We start from the raw sequence: 23,649 nt of genomic DNA, 5'->3' as shown, positions 1-23,649 counted from the left end.
TTCAAATATTCAACTTTCAAAGATATTTTCTACATTTGCAATAGTCATAATTAATTTATATCTAGATTTACTACATGAACATGTGTGATAGCCTTTTTTTAACAAAATTTTCTTTTTAATTAATAAAAATAAAATACAACCTTATTTTTTACAAAACAAAAAAATCAAATAAATATATAATGAAATTTTGTATACATAAAATTTTTCTCTTATTTTTTTTCTTGGGTTATTATGTAGTGAGGGCTTGATATAAAAGTTGATTCCAAGTGTCTTGAACACCAGCAATACACCAATGTGTGCAATCCATTCCCCTAAGACCACTATACTTACTAGGATGCCCATCTTTTCTAAGTTGTGACAATGTTGTTATGTCTAGAAAATGAAATGGTTTCTTTATTTGTTTCAACACTTGTTTCAATACATTTGATGCTCTTGGTGATCCACCTGGGTATCTTGATCCATTTACTGGTCTTCTCTCTTTTCCACAATTAATCACTCCTTTTTTGTTCCACCCTTTGCCACTATAAATAATAATAATAATAATAAAGATTTAATTAATTAGTCCCAAAATAATATATATAAGAAAATTTTACAATGCACCCTTCTAGGAATAGTGTACTGTACTTTTATCTATTTTGGTATTTTAAAAAAAAAATTAGTCTATTTTTTTCTAATGATTGTGTATGTTGTAGTTATTTAAGACATCTTGTAAAATTTTGAGAAATTTAAAAACATTTAATACGCTGAAAATAGAGTTCAAATATTTTGTTGCATGCGTGATTTTTTTATTTTATACGCGTATTAAATAAACTATTTGAACACTGCTTTCTATATTGTAAATTATTCTGAATTTTTTAAAATTTTACAAAATATCTTAAATAACTATGACGTACACGTCTATAAAAAATAAATTAAATTAGTATTTTTTTTATTAGAGGCTAAAATAAATAAAAATACATCCATACTCAATAATATAAGAGAAAAAAAATTGTAAATAGTTAATTGCTTACTCATAATGGCTTGGAGTAATTCCTTGAAAAATGACTTTTGTTTTTCTTGTATTGACAGTTGTGTTAAACCACTTTGCCCAAGTCATTAATCCTTTTCTAAATGCTTCCATTCTATCCATGTCTTTCACTATCTTCTTCCCATCTTGAATATAATCCCATCTGTAATTAATAAATATATTATTATTAGAGCATTGTCATAATAAAGTACTAACAATTGCTATATTGGTATAATTTAGTAATATTTAAAATTCAAATTAATTTATATTTATCTAGACCAACGATGATGGCCTAAGATAAATTGTTTTATTTGATTGGGTTGGGCTTGGGTATAAATGGGCCTAATTCACAAAATTTCACAAATAACATTTTTTTTCTTTCCATAGATTGCATACATATGTATAGGCACGAGCCTAGTTCGCCTTAGCCCAGAGCCGTGTCTGCATGTTATGTATTTAATTATAAGAAAAATTGTTAAAAATGGTACGTACGGGCGATAAGAATCATTTCGGTACCACCAAAGCCAAGTGTTGAAGATGAGAACATCCATTTGGTTCCATATTTTTGCATTTTTCAAAGAACCAAGTTTTAATACTCTTCCTATCTTCTCCTCTTCAATGTCCACCAAGTAATGAGAGCTAAATAGCATCACTGAAACTCCATAATCCTTCATGCCCACCAAAACCAAAATGAAAAGCACATAATTATTTATGATATGGATCAAAATATATTTTGTTAAGAGTCCATTCTTGAAAATCTCAACAGGAGTTTTTGGGTATTAGAGGATATTTTACAAAATTTTATAAAAATTAAGCTAAAATTCAAAATAATTTTGAAGAAATAGTTTATCATAAATTTATGGTACGATGTTTTTACACCACGTACAGAAATTTTTAATTTTTTTACTTTTTTATTGTGGGGTGGGCTTTTTTTAAAAAAAATACTGTGTATTGTGTTAAATTTTCACGGTTATTTTTTAGTTGTTCCACTATTGTTTTAATTGTTCTATTTTGTTATTTTACGATTATTTTATAAAAAGACAGTATTTTTACAAAAAATTCAATGTAAAAGTAAAATTGTAAACTTTTACCTAAAATCCAATATTTTAATAAAAATCCCTATATTAATTGATATAATTTAATATCAAATATCATCATATAAATTGACGTTAGAAATATATGTATGCATGGACCTTAGTAATAAAGAAAAACTATCCGTCCCTTAATTAAAAAATATATGGTATTTTTAAAAGTTACTAATATATGTATTATTTGGCCGAGGTAAGTTGAAAAATACCACTTTTATTAATCAATTAATCAAATTTACCTATGCTTTTATATTTAATTGAAACATACCTCTTTTTATGTGTATTATACCCAAAATACCCTAACATAAGAGAGTCGCATGAAGAGTATCTTGAAGTGACAGGAGCAAAATTGGTATAATGTTTAAAAAAAGAAGTAAAAATGATAGACTTTAAAAAAGAGGGTAAAATTAAAAGAGGACAACATAAAAAGAGTATAGAGTGCAATTTCTTCTATTTGGCCTCTAAACTAGGTGTAGAGGCGGACCAAAGAATTTTATCCAAGTGAAATAAATTAGGGGTAAGTTGAAAAATACCACTTTTATTAATTAATTGATCAAATTTACCTTTAATTTTATATTTAATTGAAACATACCTCTTTTTATATGTATTGTACCTAAAATACCCTGACATAAAAGACTCACATGGAGAGTATCTTGAAGTGACATGGGCAAAATTGGTACATTATTTTAAAAAAGAGGTAAAAATAATAGAATTTAAAAAAATGGTAAAAATAAAAGAGGACAATATTAAAATGGTATAGAGTGTAATTTCCTCAATAAATTAGAGGGATGTAAATCTAAAAAATTATGACATAATAAAAATTAATTTACAAAAATAGCACAATATAAAAATTATATTAACTTAATTAAGAAAAAGTATAATGGAGACATCATCTATAAAAATTTGGTATATCTAAAAAAATATAAAAATAAAAGTAAAAATTAAAACAAACAAAATATAATGAATATACAGTCTAATTTTCTCTGTGGTACTATTTACCACCATCATCACCATCACCATGTATATACATACGTTAATTAATGTAATTTAATATATGGGATTAAGTAAATATATATATATATATAAATAAATAATTATTACCTTAAATAGAAAGGAAACATAGCCATTTTGTTGTGTATTAATAATGGTGGAACCAAAAGGCAAAGCCGAATGAAGCAAACACAAAAAAGATTGCCAATGATTGAGACTAATAGAATCACCTACGAACATAATCTTCTTCCCCTTAAATCTCTCCAAGAAATCTCCACCATTGATTCTGCAAACACAATCAATAAGCTTATATATTAATTATGTACAATACAAGTAATCAAAATAACTAATTAATTTATATATTAATTACCTTGGCAAGTGACAACCATGGGGTTTCCACCTATACTTGAGATACAACTTATCAAGTCTTCCATACTTTTGACAATCAAACTCTTTTCTTATAAATGGACATTTTTTAGAATCATAAAGTGGATATGAATTGTCAAAAACCCATTTCCCTTTGTATACATTGCACCTATTAATAATCTTCTTTGTACTTGTACTCATCAATAATACCTTAGTAGGATCTTCAAGTGACATTGTTGCCAAACAATGATATAATAATGAGAAAAACAAAACTAAGTAATATTTCAACACAATCAAACTTGACCATGATGATGATTTTCTTGTATGCATTATCATGTATAGTTATAAATATATATATATATATATATACAAAATATATAGATGTGTGTAGTGTATAATAAGCTAATCACATTTTATGTATAGTTATGTATTGATTTTCCTTTCTAAGTTTGTATATATACATAAAAGTGGTATATATTATAGTAATATAGTAATATAATGAAGTGTGGCAACTGATCTATACATATATATAATATAGACATTATTGATATTAATTAATTTCACATGCACACACATGGAAAATTAAGCTCCACACTTGAAGGAGTGAAAAACCATATTATATAAATTTATATATATGTATATACATATATATAAATGGAAGATGCAAACAGAAGCTGTCTTGAGGGGAATAATGCCTTTGTTTTGTCAAATCTATATATTCATGTATATATATTGATCGATCCGGAATCATGTAATTAATTATATATTGAAATGAGAAGATTATTATAAATAACAATTTAATTATATATACTAATTATTAGAGAGTTTGACTTTCTATTCTAGCTAGCTAGATCTTAAATATATATAAATATTTAATTAATAATTTGATTGAAATTGAATACTATATTTGTATGTATGGATCATCAAAATATGGTATGATGATGTTATAATATGATGCAATAATGCATGATATGTGTTATATTTAAATAAATAATATAAATATATTAGATGAAATTACATTGCAAACCCACTTTACTTTACATGTTTTAATTTTTATTTTTTTTTCTATATTTTTTAAAATTGTTAGGTTTTTTTTTGGCAATTTAATTGTCAAAATATTTTTAATTAATGTGCATATTTATTGAACATTCAATTTGTTTTTATCAACTCTGGACCCTTTTTCCAAGGGGAGTTGTGTTGAGTACTTGTGAACTATTTGGTTTAAAAGTTAGCATGTTTCTTTGGTTATTGTTGGTTTTTGATTGTGTTACTCAGGGGGAGTATTTATTTGTCTTGCTAACTTTAACTTGCAGGTACTTTGTGTTAAAAATTATTTTGTTCATCTAAAGTGCCAAAGGGGGAGATTGTAAAGTCTTTTTTTTTTGGCAAGTTAGTTGACAAAATAATTTTTCCTTTTATGACAAAATAATTCTCTTTTGAAAAGTTGTCTTTTTTAGGGAAACTTTGATTATTGCCTTTTCCTTATTAATTTCGATTGTATCTTGTTACAATCAGAATATCTAATCTATTTTTGGCAGGAATCAAGCATTGATAGAAGATCGGACCTGATTTTAGCAAGTTTCCCGATTCTGGTGTGATCTGCTGCGTCAGCATCCGAATCTGATGTAGCAGATCGTGTTTTCTTAGGAAAGTTTTCGTACAGCTGTAGATTCGAACTTGTGGTTGCCTCTTTGGTTTCTATGTTCTATAAATAGAGCCTAGAGAGCAACCATTCGAATCACCTATTCCATTATTCATTTTTTGCATTTATCTTTTGAGAGAAGAGAGTGTTTCTTTGTTTTGTGAGAGCCTAGTTGTTCATCTAGGTTCTAGTTGTTCTATTTCTGTTCTTACTCTATCCTAGAGGTTGTGAAAAACTACTTGACTGAACAAGAGATTGGTCTTCGGGAGAAGACTTGATAAAGCCTTACTTCGGGAGGAAGTAAGCACTTGGTCTTCGGGAGAAGACTTGTTGAAGCCTTACTTCGGGAGGAAGTAAGCACTCACACTTCAAAGACGAAGGGAGTTCGGGCTTGAAGGTGTTTCAAGAAGTCAGATTCATAAAGTGGATTACAAAGGATTGCGGTAATACTTTAGAGGGAGTCTAAACTTGTTTAAGTCAATTGTCTTTGTAATTTTGATACTTTATTAATTGATTTCATTCTCTGGGCGTGGCCCCGTGGACTAGGAGTGTTCGTGAGAACACTGATACCACGTATAAATCTCTTGTGTCAAGTTATTTATTTTTCTGCAAATATTTTATATTCTGTCTGTTCAGTTTTGCTGTAGCAGAATTACTTTCTGCTGCTGCAAACGCTTGCAGTTTTTATATTTTCTTATATACAACTGACATTTGCAAAAACACGGTTTGTCAAAAATATACTCACTTTTATAGATAATGTTCCAATTATACTCCTTTAAATTAATATAAAGTATGTGTTAGACTTAAGTAGAGGGTGAGAGTATATTGGGTAACTCACTCACAAAAATGAGTATATTTTAATGAAATATAATATGAAAGTATTTTTGATTAATTAATACAAAAAATAAGTAGTCCTCAACTTATCCCAATATATTATGGAACAAAACAATTACTTGTAACATATGAGGTATTGGAGTTATTTACATTTTGTAATTTTTACATTATCACTAATTAAGTGTGTAAAGAGAGATTACACAACTTATTAATTAATTGAAATTTAAAGCTTCAATGAAAATATAGTTGTTGAAGGTTTTTTTTTTATCATTTATAATTGTGTATAAGCGATATAAAATTAAGTAAGAATAATTTAGAATGCTTTGAAGAATTATTTAAAAAATATGAAAAAATTAGTAACTAGTAACCAGTTTCTATCCTTTTTCAACTTTGTAGGACAATTTTGAACATTTGGGATGTTTCTAATAGCTCCCATAACTTCAAAATCACAAAATTAATCCCATTTACACTAATTAAGAGATAGTAACATCCATGGGTGTAGGGTGTTGAATTTTAAAATATGTAATCTTAAACGCTATAAATAAGTACCTAACGTGTTTATATTGAAATGATAAAGTTTTCTATCAACAAACACTTATTAAAAAATATAAAATTTGATAATTTTCAAAATTATTTTCTAAATAATTCCTCTTTTTTCATATTATATATTGTATATTATGGTATTAAGTATTAACCCAAAATAATAAGTAAATATTTACTTAGAGATGTAAATAACATAGATATCTATAAACTTACACAAGTACAATTGTTTAAATTTCCTTTATTTATTTATTTTTTTTTTCTTTACATAAGAAAGAAGGAAACAACACACAATTGAAAACTCCTCACAACTCATTGACTATTTGACTTGATCATACAAGATAAAAGAAAATTACAAATATTGTATATAATTAATCATAATTAATTAATTAATTAGTCTCAAACTCTACCACAATAGGACACTTTTTAAATTCAGGATCATTCTTGATCAAGTAAAGAAACACAGATACATTGTCATGATTTTCTATTTTCATACCTTTGTTGTTTGAACCAAATTTTGGATCAAATGAAATTTTGATTGAATTTTTCATAGTTTTGGAATCCAATCTAAGCTCTTTACATATTTTATCAATCAACCAATCGTATGGCCCATCGTATGATGGGTATCCCATAAATCTATCTTCTTGCATGATTATCTTAACTTGGTGATCAACATATCTTCTTGATTTGCTATTCTCATCAATAATCCACATTCCATCATACAAAATATAAATAAGTGTCTTCTTATCCTTATCCATTATTTCTGCATTATTCAAAACCATACATATACATCTCATTTTTCTTAAAATATTGATATTTTTGTTACATGTAGTTATAATACATATGATAACAAAATTTAATTATCATCATTTTTCCACTTATCAAAAAACAACTGCACAAAAAATGATGCTAAGGACATTTTGATGGAGTTTTTCATATACTACAAAAAAAAAAAAAAAAAAAAAATTAGTTTTAGTGAAAACTTTTATTAGTCACAACATAAATTTTTGTGATTAAGATCACAATTTGTTTTTTTTATTCAAAAAAAAAAAAACAAAACAAATTGTGATCTTAATTGTGTGACTAATAACTTTACTCACGAACTTAATTTCAGTCACAATAATTATAATTAGTTACAATTTTTTAATTTTTAATCATAAATTTTATTATGACTAAAAATAAAAAAATGTGTAGCGATAATTGAATTATTATATTTACACTCTAAAAATTTATATATTTATATTGTAATAAGTTACTAAGATTATATCACAATTGAGAATTTATATATGAAAATTAAGTTGATTTGAGAATAGGATATTTATATATATATATATATATATATATATATGGAAGAGGTTTCAATGGTTACATTTTTATTGTAACCATCATGGTTACATTTTTTTAAGCCATTGGATTATTATTAAATGGTTGTGATTAATTTGGAAATTAAATAAAAATAAATAATAAATAACTTGTAACCTGAAAGTGACCTAATCATTTATTTCCTTATAAAACTTTAATTAAGATTAATTATATTTTAAAATTAAATTAATTATAATTATTAATTAATTTTTTGTAATTTATTACTATATAAGGATCTTTTAGCAATTTATATTTTTATACTTAAATTATTTAAAATTTTATAGCAAAACTTTTTATAATTTAAAATTATACACATATAATTTCATAATTTAAATTTTATTATACTTGTAATCTTAATTTTAAAATTATTACACTTAATTATTTAATTTTTTTTATTTAAATATTTAAAAAGTAAAAAATGAAATAAGTTGAAGGATTTTTTAGAAAAAAATGGCTGCACTTGTTATCGATTGATTAGCTTGAGGCCTCATACTTAATTCATATAATTGTAACAAAATAATTAAATATCATTTAAAAATAATTAATTATTTGAAAATTTATTATAAGAAGAGAATTTTCATTTGTGTCAAAAGAAGTTTAATTTTTGTAAAAAAAATAAATTTTATTATAAATATTATAATTAAATGACTTAATTATTAAAATAATTCAAGTAAGGATTTAAATATAAATATTAATTGCTAAAAGAGGTCTTGTTAAATATTTAATTAATTATTTTAAGAAAATAGTTAATTATAATTAAATAATTCTAAAAAAGGAATGTCTACTATTTAATTAATTATTTTAAGAAAATAGTTAATTATAATTAATTAAATCTAAAAAAGGAAAGTCTACCTATTAGTAACCTGCTATTACAGGTTAAAAAAAAATGTAACCATACGGTTACAATAAAAATGTAACCATTGAATAGTCACCCATATATATATATATATTACTTACCAGAACAAATGTAACTAAGCTTCAGTCTTTGTGATCTGCAAGAGAATTATTAAATTAATATTTAGGACTCAATATCATTGTGAAGTAGTAGTGTATTTATAAATTAAGAATATTAATTTTTCACTTTTACTTTTTTGTTACTAGTTAATAAGAAGAAGGAAAGAATAAAATAAAGCAATTGTGTATACTTAATTTGTTTTTGAACTGTGTACTTTAACAGCTCTTACATTCCACTTCATTTCAACAATAAGATACTTAACTAAGATTTAATACATTAGGTATTAGTAACCTATACAATGCATGTATACATATACAATATGTTAGGGTCTTTATTCATTGATTTAAGTCTACAAATCTCGAATCAAAATTTGAAGACAAGCTCATGTTATTAATTTCTTACATATTTTTTGCTGATGATAATTATATCTTTGAGTGTCATTTGTGCTTGGTGTGGCCAAATAATTATCTCAAACTGGCAGGCATGGATTTCTACAAAGAGAGCATAGTTTACTTTCTGATATTGCAGTAGCTGCTTGTGCCACAACAGTTTATTTTATCTAGTAGAATCAAAATACTTATAATTAATGGCCTTAAAACTAGATTGTTGGTTGTTAATAAAAGGAAAATCTCTAAAAGATATCAACATGTTTATGATTTTGCTTGTAATATATATATGTAAGTGTTCTTATTATTAACTTGTAATGCTCATTGTTGTAACAGATGTTCCGTTTGATTAATAAAATTCTTTTTTAATAAATAATAATAATAATAAGGTAGAATATTAATATTGAAATTAATACATAACTAATTTTCATTCTTCATACAGAATAGAAACACACTTGAAATTAAAAAGACAAGACTATAGTACTTGATCCAAACCTAAAAGTACTTAATACTGAAAACTGACAAGACTGGTCATTTTGACTTGATCCAAAAACAAAACTTATTGTACTAATTAATTTAATGTCATGATCTCACTTTTCACTTTTCCCACTCTACCACAATAGGACAATTTTTAAAATTAGGGTCATTCTCGATTAAGTGAAGAAGCACAGAAAAATTGTCATCATTTTCTATTTTCATAGCTTTGTTGTTGGAACCAAATTTTGGATCAAATGACATTTTGATGGAATGTTTCATGGTTTTGGAATCCACTCCAAGCTCTTCACATATTTTATGAATGAACCAATCATATGGCCCAATAATTGAAATTTCTTGCCATAATTATCTTAACATGGTGATCCACATATCTTCTTGACTTGGATTTCTCATCAATAACCCATCTTCCATCGTACAAAACATAAACACGTGTCTTATCCTTATAATCCATTTCTGCATAAATTTTCAAAATCAAACAAGTGATTTTTCTTAAAAGATTCATATATAACAAAATTAAATTATGATCATTTTTCAACTTATCAAAAAACATTATGCAGGACAAAAATAATATTATATTTATAAAAAAAATAATATTGTAAGTTCTGTTTCGACTCAATAAATACAAAATGTGTTTATATATATATATATATATATATATATATATATATATAAAGATATATGACTTACTGGGGAGAAAGGGGACGGTAACGACGTCGGAGTTACTGAGGAGAAGAATATGGTTGATGACTGACTGTATTTACTTGTGTGGTCACTGTTTGGTTTCTCTAGCTACCTAGGGTTTATGTATATATATATATACTAGGTGAATGTACGTGCCGAGCCACGTATTGCTAGTTTCATTTAAGATTTGGGTCTTTTTAAGATTTTGAATGTATTTTATTTTTAAAGATTACAAATTTTTTGTTTGAAAAAATTAAATATTTATATTTGAAATATTATTTAATAATGTATTAAAAATAATATTAGTGTAATTATAAAATTGTAAATAAATTTATTATTGGAGTAGTAGATTATTCTATTTAGTTCTTTTTTTAACATAGCATTGTAATGTAAGTTTATATCTATAAATATTCTGTAAAGTGATAATATTATATGAACATCTCCATTTATAAAGCTAAAAAGTGGGTGATAATGAAGTGGTATATCCGCAATCGCACACAAGATAGAAGTGGTATTTTACAACTTTACATCTTTATCTAGAGAAAACATTAGATAAGTGAGGTTAACTTTAATATATAAAGATTTTTCTTTTTTAAAAAATAAATAAAAAAATTATTAATATTCTCCCAAAATAGGTTTGTTAGAGAGATATGTGGCTAAGATGATTTTTTTAATTTAAAAAGAGATTATTAATATTTAAAAGATGGTTTAATTTTTTGGGTTTAATTATTGGGTTTATTTATTAACAGGAGATCAAACCTAATCGTTAAATTTAACAGAATATTCTTTTATTTGTAAGTATATTCTGTTAAACCAAGAAATGCCGTTAGATAAGCACTTTTAATATATAAAGATATATATATAATACATATGTGTTTTTTATTTTTTTTTTTAAAAAATAATAAATTAAAAGTAAGGGAAGGCAATAGACATAGGAAATCGATATGTTGGAAAAGAATACTATATGCATTAATTAACGTACATTTATCATAAATTAAGTAGGTACGTAATAGATATCAACAGTCAATATTTATTACTCCATAAATTTCAATAGCTTTTCTTCCCAATATACATATTTTCTCTTAATTCAAAAAAATGAAATGATTTTTTTTTTCTTTAATTGATATATAAAGAATAATTAGCCATATTCTCTTACAAGCTTTCGACAATATTAATTTTGGCCCCTAAAATATATACGGTGTGTTAAGAATCTCCTGAACTATTACATTTACAAAAATTTAGTTATTTCTGTTAAGTTTCGTCCCATTATTTCGTTTAAATGATGATGTGTCTTTGTCAATTAGCAATTTTGCTTCCTAAACTAACTATAAAATCATACTCTCTCAAAATAAAAATGAGAAAGATTAAGTATTTTTTTTAGTAAATCTTAAAAAATTAATTTAGATCTTAAAAAAAATCATATTGAATAATTAAAAAATTTAAAAATAAATTAAAATTTTAAAACTAATTACCCAATATAAAAAATTTATGTAGATGTTAAAAATTTAATTTGTAAATATATATTAAAAATTAAATTTTATAGGAACATACTTGAATATATTTTGTTTTTATCAAAAAATGTAGATTTGTTTAAATAAATATAATACATTTTTTTTTCTCAAAAAAATATAATATTTTTTTAGTTTAATTATTATTTTTTTCAAAATAATTTTATATTTTTATTAAATTTTTAATTATTTTTCTTTATTTGTTAAGGTATGAGTTTATAAATATAAATAAGTTTGGTTTTTTCTTCAAAAAATCTTAGTTCATTTAAATTATTTATTAGATTTTCAATAGTTTTGGTTTGATTTTTTAAGATACGTGTTGATAAATTAAATAAAGTTTGAAAATATTTTTTAAGTAAAACTAATATTTTTATTATCTAATATTTCAACAATTTTTATTATTTTCTTTTGAATTAATAGAATATTATAATTGCTTTAAAAAAGATAAAATATTATAATTTTTAAAATTATTTTTTTAATAAAAGGGAGCAAAATTTTGTATTGGTCAAAGTTCAGGGAGTAAAAATATTAATTTTTAATGGTAAAAGAAACAGAACCTAACAGAATAATTATGTAACACTGTTATATTTTAGGGAGAACTTTCAACATGTCGTATATTTTAAGGGGCAAAATCAGGTAGTGCCACAAAAATGCTAATTATTCTATATACATATTAAGGAAAATAGATATAAGTATAAACAAGGTCGGCCATAGGTTAAAGTGAGTTAGGCCAGTGTGCTTAGGGTCCAAATGAATTTTAATAAGTTTTTTTAAAAAAAAACCATTATTCGTCCAAGAATTTTATTTTTTTCTAAGGCCCAAACTCAATACTGGCCTTGAGTATAGTATAGGAATTTTATACTTATAAAGTGGAATGCCATTTTTAATATTTTATTATTAATATTAGTTAACAAGCTCCTTCACATTAAATAACTTGTATTATTATTATTAAATTTTATATTGATCTTTGCATTATTAGTATTATTTTATATTTTTTTAATAAATTATTAAGTGAGTATTAATATTAAATGATATATTAAATTTTACAAGATTTACAATTATGCATTGGAGCACAATAATAAAAGTTAATATAAAAATATTAAAACTAATTTTTGTGTCAAATATAGCTCAACTTTTACATCTCCTAGTAGATAAAGAGGGTTCATCTAATAGGTTACTTTTTTACAAATTTGGAAGAAGAGAATACAATATAATTTATTATGTGGTACCAATTAGAAGATGAAGATAAGATATGTGTTGTTGGATTAATTCCCCATATAAGTCAACTGTAACAGTTATTAAAGTTAAAAAAAAAACAGTTAGTTAAAATCCTAACTAACCTATCCGCATACAATCCCACATCAAGACAGTGTTAGTTATTTCTAACTAACCTTTTCTTAGCTACCACATATATAAATAGAAGAGCAGAAAATCAGAGAGACTTACAGACTTCTTCCCAGAAATCCAATCCAGAGAAAGCATGAAAATTCCAGACCTAGACAAAGAGAGTTTCTCTCGTGTGTAAACAGAAAGAGAAAGAGTAGAATTAGAGAAGAAGAGAGAAGAAGAGGATCGATTAGATCCTGAGAGGAAGAACAATAAGATAAATTGAGAGTTTTTGAGAGATTTGTACATACCTGATTTGAAGAATGAGCTACGATACATGTGTCTTGGAGCTCAGAAACTTGATGTAATCATCGATCTTGATAGTGGATTGTGGCTGATCTTTCTCTGAGGCAGCTCACCAAGGACGTAGCCCCAATTTCAGGGGGTGAACCTTGTAAAAATCTATGTGTTTGCAATCTCTCTCTCACCCTAATCTCTTTACTTTCTTATTGTTTGTTGCTGCACATGTGTTTCTGAAACCAGTTCATGATCAGAACTGGTTTCCCTCTTTAATTCTTTTCTTCTTCACTCTTGTATTGATTTTGCCCTTATTTTCTGCTTGTCCTTCGAAGCTCTGTTCAGACAAAAAGAAAAGATTAGTAAAGTTAATTATAAGAGAAACAAAGTTAAAGAATACGTATGTCATTTGTGTGTGAACCAAATTCAGATAAAAAAGGTCAAAATTGACCTTGTGTAATAACTTGTGTGTGTGTGAGTTGTGTAGGTTAAATCTGTAAATTTCCTACATGTGTGAATAATATGACGCTAAAATGAACTTTTTTTTAAAAATGTTTCTTGATTTATAATTTCGTTTATTTGGGTTTGAGATGATTCCATCCTTATAAGAAAGAGAAATGTTAAATTTAACACATTTTCAGTATCATATTGCTATTAGTATAATTAAAGATCGAGTTTCATAAAACTTAAGAAAATAATTTTTAAATAATATCCCGTATACATATGTCTAATAACAATACTGATCATAAATGTCTGAATATAACAATAATACTTAAATGGATTTTCCTCAAAATGTAACAATTAATTTAAAAATAATATTCTTTAAATTAAGAGAACTTTTTTTAATGGATATTGATGAAGAAAAGCTATACTGATTACTGAGTATTGACTATTGATCTACCTTCGATTACTACGTACGTATAATAAATGGTCTTTAATAGTATATTCTTTTCCAATATCAATTTCTATGGTCTATTGGGTTTCCTTTTTTTTTTTTATTTTACAAAAAAAATTACTTATATATATATATATGTATACATTTACACAAACCCTAGCTATAGAGAAACCAAAAAAGTCACACAATATATCAATCATCGAACATTCTTCTCCGACGTTCCTCTCTTCTCCATTGTAAGTATAGTTATATATGTATATAAACATGTTTATTATTTATAATTCATAAGATTATTCATTCGATCCTCATGAGTCACGTATGTATATAAATAATATTTACATTATTTGTATAATTTTTTGTGTTGTAAAGGCCGGGTGTCTCTGTTTGTTTTTTAATAAGTGGAAAAACCATACTATAATTTATTTTTAATATAAGTTAAAAAACCCTACTTTAATTTTGTTATATATTTATATATATGTTGTAACAAATATCATTTATAAATATTGAATAATAATAATAATGCAGATGAAGATACCTATTCGTATTTTGTACAATGGATCATGGGCTGAGAATGAAAGTTATTTGCATTACAAGATTAAGATAATCTTGTTTGATGAAGATGAGTACATTCCATACGATTGGTTTGTTAATCTAATATGTAATGAGCTTGGATTGGATTCCCAAAGGAAAAGTAGAATGCGAATCTCGTACGATTCAAAAATTGATTCAGACTACAATAAACACAGATATATCGAGATTGAAAATGATGACACTTTAGATGTGTTTCTCTATTTAATCCAAAATAATTCTGATTTTAAAGGGTCTCCTATTGTGGTACATTGAAGTGACACCGAATTATATATTGATTTTGGATCCTGAGTTTGGTGGGCCGGGCCTGGTGGTAGAATAGGGTGTGAATTTGTTGTTTTTGGATCAATTAAGACAATGATCATTTGTCCTTTCAGTTTAATTTCAAGTGTGTTTTTGATTAGTAAGTAAGTTTGTTTTATTGGATATGATCATGTCATCAGTCTCTTGTCAGCAGTTTTTAAGTGTATGTTTCTTCTTTATGGAGTAAGAAATTAAATTAGTCATATTATAATTTTTATGTTATGTGTTGAATAATATTACCTTCACACACACATATATATATATACATATATATTATGAGCTCAACATTCTTTTTTTTGTTTAATAAGTGATAAAATATCACCATGGAATGAAAATGATAACTAAAATTAATAATAGAAATAAAAGGATATGATATCAAGATTCATGATCATTAATTATATATTTTAAGTGCTGCAAATTTATTATTATTCCTTAGAAGTATAGGCACTTTTTGGTATCATATTTGTGCTTGTCAAGTTGATTATATTAGAAAAAATGTATTTTAAAAATTAAAGTTAAGAGTACAATTTCATATTATTTTAAGAAACATAAAGTGCAATTAATTATTTAATAAATAGGAGTCCAATCAAGAACACATGGCCTTAAATAGTGTAACCTACAAAAACAATTGTAATTTCCACTCATATAAATGCATAACTTTCATGACTTTTTTTTTATTATTATTATTATTTATTTATTTATTTATTTAGTCTAACTTGAGAATTGTATTATTGATTTTTTTACTTACAATAATTTTTTTTCCTATTTATTTTTAATTTGACTAATTATAATTTTTGCTCGGGACATGCACTAAATTATAATTTTTCTTCAGCTATTAAAATTATTGAATTTAAAGATTTTTATCTAATTTTATTTAATTTTGCCAATGTGACAATTATACTTATACTAAATTGTGCCTCTAAACTTTAATATCTCTTAAATTATTTTTCTTAATTTTTAATATGTATCAAATTGTACTCTTAAGAATTTCATTCACATTAAACTTTTTTTGGTAGAAATAGATAAAAATCTTTAAATCTAACAATCTCTATATTTTGAAGGGAATAATTTAGTATATGTAAGTTTTATGAGAAAATTATTTTTAAATAAGATAAATTTCTTTTAGAGTAATTTGCGTTATGAATATATAAATTTAACTTTTGGTTGTAAATAAATATATAAGTTTTATTTTTGGCCATAATAATTTAAGTTATATTTTTAGAATGAGTTATTTGCGGCATAACCTCCTAAAGCGGTGAGGTTTTTACAACTAACCCCCAATTCTAAAATTTTGGTGGTAAAACCTCCTAAACTCAAGTTCTGTTAGCAGTTAGCCCTTTCCATCTATTTTTAAGTGTTAACTGCCAGGTTGGAATGCCTACATGTACACAGTGTACACGTGGCACAATTTTATTGATCCACGTAATTATTATTTAAAATTAAAATAAAAAAAAATAATTATTTAAAATTAAAATAAAAAATTAATTATTTTAAAAATTAAAAAAAATTCTTTTTCTTTAAAAATTAAAAAAACAATTTTAAAAAAAAAATTTAAATAAAACCTAAATACCCTAATTCCTCTTTCTCTTTCACCCTCTTTCTTCTTCTTCTTCCTCTATCTTCATTTGCAGACAAGACCACCACCACCACCCATGGCAACCGAGAAAGACAACAAGGCCTCGGTGAAGGTCTTTGTTGAGAAATTTGGGTACAACAAGTTCAGGACTTCTGGTCAACCCTGTTCAAAACTGGGCCTCACATATCTCGTCGAATGTGGAGATTTCGAAGGTTAAAGTTGAAGAAGCTGAGTGTTTGTACCGGAAATTCATACCACACTTCTTTAACCCTTTCGGGTTTTTTTTTCATGTATGGAGTTCATGAACGAATAGGACTAACCAGGAGGCAGCAATTTCATGGAGAAAAGCTTCTTCTTGGCGAACCTTCAGTTCCAATCAAAGAGTTGGAAGAAAATGCCAACACAGCCTCCACCTCTGGGTGGCGTCGAAGGAAGCAAGGTTGGTATCGCCACCGGAGAAAGGGCAGTTGGCCTGGCGTGTGGTGGCGAAGGTTGCGTCAATGTTGGCGAATCGACTGATGAGAGTGGCCAGGTCAGAGCTTGGACTAAAGAGGTCTCGGTTGGCGTCGCTTTGGTTGGCGGTTGTTGAGTCTCTTCTTCCCAATGGTACCGGCCATAAAGGTCCCCCCAACTGAGCATGAAGAAGGAGAAGAAGGAGTAGGAGGAGGGGGCGGCAGTAGGGCAACGAGAGAGAGAGAGAACAAGACAATGAGGGATTAGGGTTTTTTTTTTAAAAAAAATTATTTTTTTAAAATTGTTTTTTTTTTAATTTTTAAAGAAAAAGAAATTTTTTTATTTTCTATTTTTAAAATAATTAATTTTTTTATTTTTTTAAATATTTATTTACGTGGACTAATAAAATTGTGCCACATGTACACTGTGTACACGTGGACATTCCAACCTGGCACTTAATAGCCAAAAATGGATAGAAAGGGCTAATGCTAACGGACTAGTGGTTTAGGTAATTTTACCACCAAAATTTTAAAGTAGGGGTTAGTTGCAAAAACCTGTCTACTTTAGGAGGTTTTGACGTAAATTACCCTTTTAGAATTCTGTAGGTATCTGACAATTAAATGTTAAGTCATATTCCCATGTCATTTTTTTTATTAGTATATTTAAATTATTTTTTTTTTTTAAAAAAGTAAAAATTTAATGTCTTGGACCAATTAGAGATTGTGGTTTCAATTTAATTCATACTTAACAATTAGGTAAGTTTTAAAATTATAATTTATTATTACCGTTTTTTTATAAGTGAGAGTTAATTTGTTTTAAGAGAGAAATAAACTCAACTCAGATAGCCAATATCACGATTGGTTTGGATCTTCTTCTTCGTTAAAACACTCAACTCTGATCTCCTTCCATACCAACTACTCTCAGTCTCATTCACTCACTCACATGGTCTCGTAATTTCTCACCTTTCTCTTGCAACAATTCCACACGATATTCTCTTCTTCTTCACCCATTACACAGTCATCAAAAGTGAAACCTTTTCATAAAGCTTGGACCTTGGCGCTTCAAATTTTTCAGTGAAACTAAGTCTATGCCGATGAAGACAATTCCAACACGATTCAACTTCGATTTCAGACGAACCCATTTCACCATTTTGGATGTTAACTACTCGTAGTTGAAAAGGTTCGAATCTTTTTCATTGCTATACGAACAACTCTCAACATTGTGAAAAAGCTCGACTATGAAATCTGGGCTTGGTTTGTTCGTTAAGGTTAGTTCTATTACGAACAATTTTCCGTATTTGGTCTCTTATTCGCAGAGATTAGTGTCTGAAAAACGTGTATTTTGCTCGACCACCAACTGTTCGACGAATTGTCAAGCTGAAACAGAGAATGTTAAAAATGAAGGTGAGGACCATTCAAAGGGTTCTGGTGAGGTTTTGAGGAGTTGGGGTTGTAATGAAGATGATGTATCTAAGATATTTATTAGAAGACCTTCTTTAAAGAATGCTGATCTTGTTCAACTTCAGTCAAAGCTTAGTCTTTTGAGTGGTTTGGGAATTACTGCTTCTGAACTTGTTAAGATCATTAACTGTCGTCCTAGATTTCTTAGTTGTCGTATTAATCGTTGTTTCGATGAGCGTCTTCGGTATCTTATGTCGTTGTTTGAATCGAATGAAGTACTTATCAAAGCCATTGTTAGGAACCCTTCTTTGCTTACTTATGATTTTCAGAACAAAATCAAACCAACTATAGAATTGTATGAAGAAATGGGATTAAGCAAGAAGGATTTGACTGCAATGCTTCTACTCCGGCCGACCTTGATCCCGAGAACTTCATTTAACGATGAGAAGATGGAATACATACACAAAACTGGAATTTCCCACAAGTCTAAGATGTACAAGTACATTGTCACACTCATTGGTGTTTCTCGCCTCGAAACCATTCGTAGTAAGATTGCAAATCTTGAGAAATTCGGGTTTAGTGAAGAAGAGGTTTTTCGGCTTTTGGGAAGGTCACCTCTTTTGTTGACATTATCAGTTGATAAAGTTCAAAGAAACATGACTTTTATATTAGGAACAATGAAGTTTCCGGCTTCAAGTGTCCTTGATCACCCAAACTTGTTGTATTGTAACCTCGAAGCTGTTTTGAAACCTCGGTTTCTTCTCGCAGAGAAGATGAAAGACATGGCTTTGGAATTGCATATCAAAGGGTGTGACATGTTGAGAGCATTAAGGATGACAGAGAAGAGATTTCTCAAGGCATTTGTGAATTGTCAGCCTAAGGAAGTTGCCGATGAATTGATCGAGTTTTACATAAACGCGAAAGAGATTAAGCGTTTGGCAGTGACCTCGAAGAAAAACTGCAACTTGGGATTTCCTTTCTGAATGTGTTTTTGTTTGGATCAGGTATTCTTTCTGTATTTTGAATTTGTTGAAACACACAGAACAAGCTTATGTAGCAGAGTTATAATTAATCAAAATACTTCTTTTTTATTCATTCTTTGAACATGATACAAAGTAGGAAATTCTTAACAATAGGTTGTGTTACTTGAAGCATGATTCAAATGTTTAGAACTGTAAAGACTATAATTATTATGACCAGTTATAATGCATACTAGGATCCTAGAGATTAGAGAGCATAATCCTCTGTTTTTATTTTTGTTTACTATTTGATTTGTGACTTGTTGAATTGGAAACAGTACAATACAAACCATTGAAACACATATGGTGTTCTGTTTTCTTTAGAAATTAGCAAGATTTCATTTTAAAATTAGTCTTTTCAATATGCTGAAAACCACTTGTAAGACTACTCGTGCTAGTATTGAAACACAACACACTCAAATGAAGAGCATAGCTTATCAATATGACAATATGTGTTTTAATTATTGAATTATTTTGAATCCATTTGCAAATCAAAACAGAAATTGACATTCACATATAGCAATTAGAAAGCAAAGATCAAACTTTATAAAAGCATGTAACTTGAAAGAGTCATTTGCCCTTTAAAGAAGTACAAAACCAAAACCCAAATGAAAACATTAAGCAAAACCCATAATACCACAATTCTCTAAGGAAACAAAATATGGAAAAATAGCACAAAAAAGATAGGTAAAACAAGCAAAATTTTGTAGTCTTTCAACCTTCTGCTAGATTCTCGGTCTCACACTCCACCCAAATCTGAAGCCAATAAAAAACCAATTTTACTTGCACATACTCTTATAGCATAACAAATAACATAGAGAAAATAACATAGAGAAAAGCTTTCTTACCAAATAAGTATTGCAGATACACGCTTAGTTTCTGATTATCATCTCTCTCAATCTTGTTCTAGAGATGTAAACCAACCACGCCAACCGCGTTCTTGGGATCACTATCTCCCCAAGAGAGACTCCAATAGCAAACCCACTAACAAGTCCTGCCAAAATGAATTTCCAGTCGAGTTCGATTGCAGATTCAGAAGCAATATCTTTATTAAAAGCAGATGGTGGGAGCAGTGCTTCGCATTTCTTTGACAATGGTTCTCCACAGAGTCCTTGATTACCCTCAAATGAGTTGTTCTCAAACGTATGGAATTGGTTTTCTTGTGGTATAATAGCTGTGAGATTGTTGTAAGAGACATCAAACATTTGGAGGAATTTCAGTTCTACTAGTCGACGAGGAATTTTTCCCGACAGCTGGTTTTGAGAAAGGTCTAACGATTCCAACTCTGTTAGTGTCCCTAGTGATGGTGGAATGTGACCGCTGAGCGCATTGTTTGAGAGGTTGAGTGAGTAAAGAGCCTTGAGGCTTCCAATAATTTTAGGAATTTGACCACTAAAGTTGTTGCTCGATAGGTCAATGACGGCTAGGTTTATTGGAATCTTCCCATAATGTGTTGCCACACTTTTCATCACAATTGTGGTTGAATAATCATAGCCAGTGACTGCTTGACCAATAGCATTTGAGTTAAAGGTGATATTTTCCCATGCTTTCATATATGTCAAATTGCTCATCTTGAAAGCTTTCATAGAATTCCAAGAGAGCATATATTCATAAGGCAATGGCCCTATGAAATAATTGTGAGACATATCAATAATTTGCAGCATTTGAAACTTACTCGTAGTATTTTGAGGTTTTCCTATAACTCCATGAAATTTGTTTTCTCTCATCAAAATAACTTTTAACCGTGGAAAACTCCCTAACCAACTGGGGACACATCACTGAGTTGATTGAAAGAGAAATCAAGATACTCAAGATTCATACAAGTTGTGAGTGGTCGTTGAAGTTTTCCTTGAAAATGATTGTTACTGAAATCTGCCATTCTCAACTCACTTTCATGCTGACATTGAAGAGGAACGGTGCCATGAAAAGAGTTGTTTCTCAAATTCAAAACTAACAGAGAATCACTAATCCCATTGCCCGAACAAAGTGGAAAATCTCCGCTCAAGTTATTATTTGACAAATCAAGAACTAAAATTGAACTCAAATTGCATATCACCGAGGGAATTTCACCACTGAGAATATTATTGGAGACATCATAATGTATGACAGATGATGGCGGGATCGGTAGTTGTCCTTGGAACAAGTTATCTTGCAATTCTAACAAATGCAGACTAGACCAAGGTAGAATGGTTGTATGGTTATGAAACCCTGTTATCAAGTTGTTGGATAAATATATCCCTTCCAAGCTATGAATGCTTGAGTTCATTAGATTTTGGGGAATTTGACCAAATAGACTATTATATGCAAGGTCCAATAAGTGAAGATTAGTTTGATGAGCAATAAATTCAGGAAACTTACTTAAGTTGCACGAAGCCAGCGATAGATATTTTAAATTTGAAAGTGTTGTGTTAGGAGATCCTTTTTTTGTTTCTTCAACGTGTAACGAAATTTTATTGTGACTTAGATCGATGATCATGATATTTCTTAGTTTAAGAAAAGAATCGAAGTGCAACTTACCAGTTAAATCGTTACCCTGAAGTGAGAGTGTTTCGAGACGATTGAGTTGAAACAATGATGGTGGAAACGAACCACTCAAATGGTTGAAATCAAAGTTCATGTATGTTAATTTAGTAAGATTTCCAAACCAAGAAGGAATTGGCCCGGAAATATGATTACTTGGTAGTCTTATAAAAAAAAGTTGTGTGAGATTTTGAATAGAAGATGGGATGGTACCAATGAGATCATTTTCTTTGAGATTTAGAGCATTAAGTTTGGTTAATTTACCAAGTGAAGATGGAATAGGCCCATACAACCCACAATTCCCTAGACCAAGAACTCTCAAAGAAGTCAAATTTGCCAAGACATCACCTAGTTCATATCCTATATCCACATAATTTATAAAAAGAGTATCTAAGGAAGTTAAGTTTTTGACTAGGCTTCTAAGATTGGGATTTTTAAGTTTTAAAAGCTTCACAAGTAATGGATCATTACCACCAACATTATATGACAAGTCAAGAAAAGACAACTTAGACAAAAGCGAAAATTCTAATGGAATCTGACCTTGAAAGAAAGAAGATCGCAAGTTGAGAATTTTCAACTCCGAAAATATGCCTATAGCATTAGGAATAGGAGAGAAAGTGAAGTTATTATAATGAAGATCGAGCTCCTGAAGATGAACAAGTTGAAAGAGAGTGTTATTGGAGTGGATTGAACCGTAGAGACAAGAACTACTGAGGTTAAGGCTAATGACACGACCGGTCAACATGTCACATTCAACACCCTCCCACGAGCAACAATTAGTACCATTCGATCCCCAAGATAATGTCTTTGGATGGAGAATAAGATCAGAATAAGGTGATCTAACCTTATCACAATCTATTTTAAAACTTTGGTTGAAATGAATCAAAGCATTCCTCTCTTCATCATAGCAAGAAGGTTGCTGAGCATGAGAGAGTAGTACAATAAGTGTTAAAAACATCAAAACTAATAATGAAAGAAAATCCATGTATGTATGATTGTATGGTCTTATGTTTTTTTTTTTTTGTAACTAAATTATATTTGTAATTTGGTAGAGACCAATATTTCCCTTTATATATTATGCTATATATCTTCCTTTCTTTCAAGTCAATGTGTTCATATATGAGATGACAAGAAAAACTCACTAGCTCTTTAAAGTCAAAATATGATTTTATTAGTGTCCAATTACAGCAACAACTAACCACTACCACTATGATAATGGATGAATGGATGGGATTAGACCTAATTAAGATGGATGTCAAAGAGATGTGGGATTGGGGGAATAATATTGACCGGTTCATATGTAACTTTACATTTTCTTAGTTTTTTAACCTTTCAATTTCATAGTTAGTTTCTTTTTAACTTAAGCGACACGTTTACTATATTTATACGGTATCTAGAATCATAATATTTAATAAAAAA

General features: G+C 27.9%; 3 protein-coding genes and 1 long non-coding RNA gene across 4 annotated transcripts; 1 reads left to right on the top strand and 3 right to left on the bottom strand.

Moving 5' to 3' along the window:
* LOC115709456 (protein trichome birefringence-like 38) lies at positions 1 to 3,749 on the bottom strand. Its single transcript, XM_030637567.2, has 5 exons — positions 3,455 to 3,749; positions 3,196 to 3,370; positions 1,499 to 1,674; positions 1,011 to 1,169; positions 1 to 521 (listed from the first exon to the last, which is right to left on the bottom strand). The coding sequence occupies exons 1-5, from the start codon at positions 3,682 to 3,684 to the stop codon at positions 230 to 232; spliced, it is 1,032 nt and encodes a 343-aa protein (XP_030493427.2). The 5' UTR covers positions 3,685 to 3,749; the 3' UTR covers positions 1 to 229.
* Positions 3,750 to 6,694: 2,945 nt separating this feature from the next.
* Positions 6,695 to 8,871, bottom strand: LOC115710467 (uncharacterized). The gene is made up of 2 exons (XR_009686706.1): positions 8,786 to 8,871; positions 6,695 to 7,229 (listed from the first exon to the last, which is right to left on the bottom strand). It is a non-coding gene; the product is annotated as an uncharacterized LOC115710467 (long non-coding RNA).
* Positions 8,872 to 17,964: 9,093 nt separating this feature from the next.
* Positions 17,965 to 20,746, top strand: LOC115711488 (transcription termination factor MTERF9, chloroplastic). The gene is made up of 2 exons (XM_030639827.2): positions 17,965 to 19,695; positions 20,621 to 20,746. Exon 1 carries the CDS (start codon positions 18,529 to 18,531, stop codon positions 19,672 to 19,674), a length of 1,146 nt encoding a protein of 381 aa, XP_030495687.2. The 5' UTR covers positions 17,965 to 18,528; the 3' UTR covers positions 19,675 to 19,695; positions 20,621 to 20,746.
* LOC115711487 (receptor-like protein 7) lies at positions 20,563 to 23,263 on the bottom strand. Its single transcript, XM_030639826.2, is given in 2 exon segments — positions 20,563 to 21,464; positions 21,467 to 23,263. Coding segments are annotated over 2 exon segments (2,631 nt in total). The 5' UTR covers positions 23,216 to 23,263; the 3' UTR covers positions 20,563 to 20,582.
* Positions 23,264 to 23,649: the final 386 nt, after the last annotated feature.

The sequence above is a fragment of the Cannabis sativa genome, chromosome 3 (genome assembly GCF_029168945.1).
Source record: "Cannabis sativa cultivar Pink pepper isolate KNU-18-1 chromosome 3, ASM2916894v1, whole genome shotgun sequence".
In the NCBI taxonomy this organism is placed as follows: Eukaryota; Viridiplantae; Streptophyta; class Magnoliopsida; order Rosales; family Cannabaceae; genus Cannabis; species Cannabis sativa.
The sequence above is the reverse complement of the archived record's forward strand: the minus strand, read 5'-3'. Positions and strand labels throughout refer to the sequence as shown.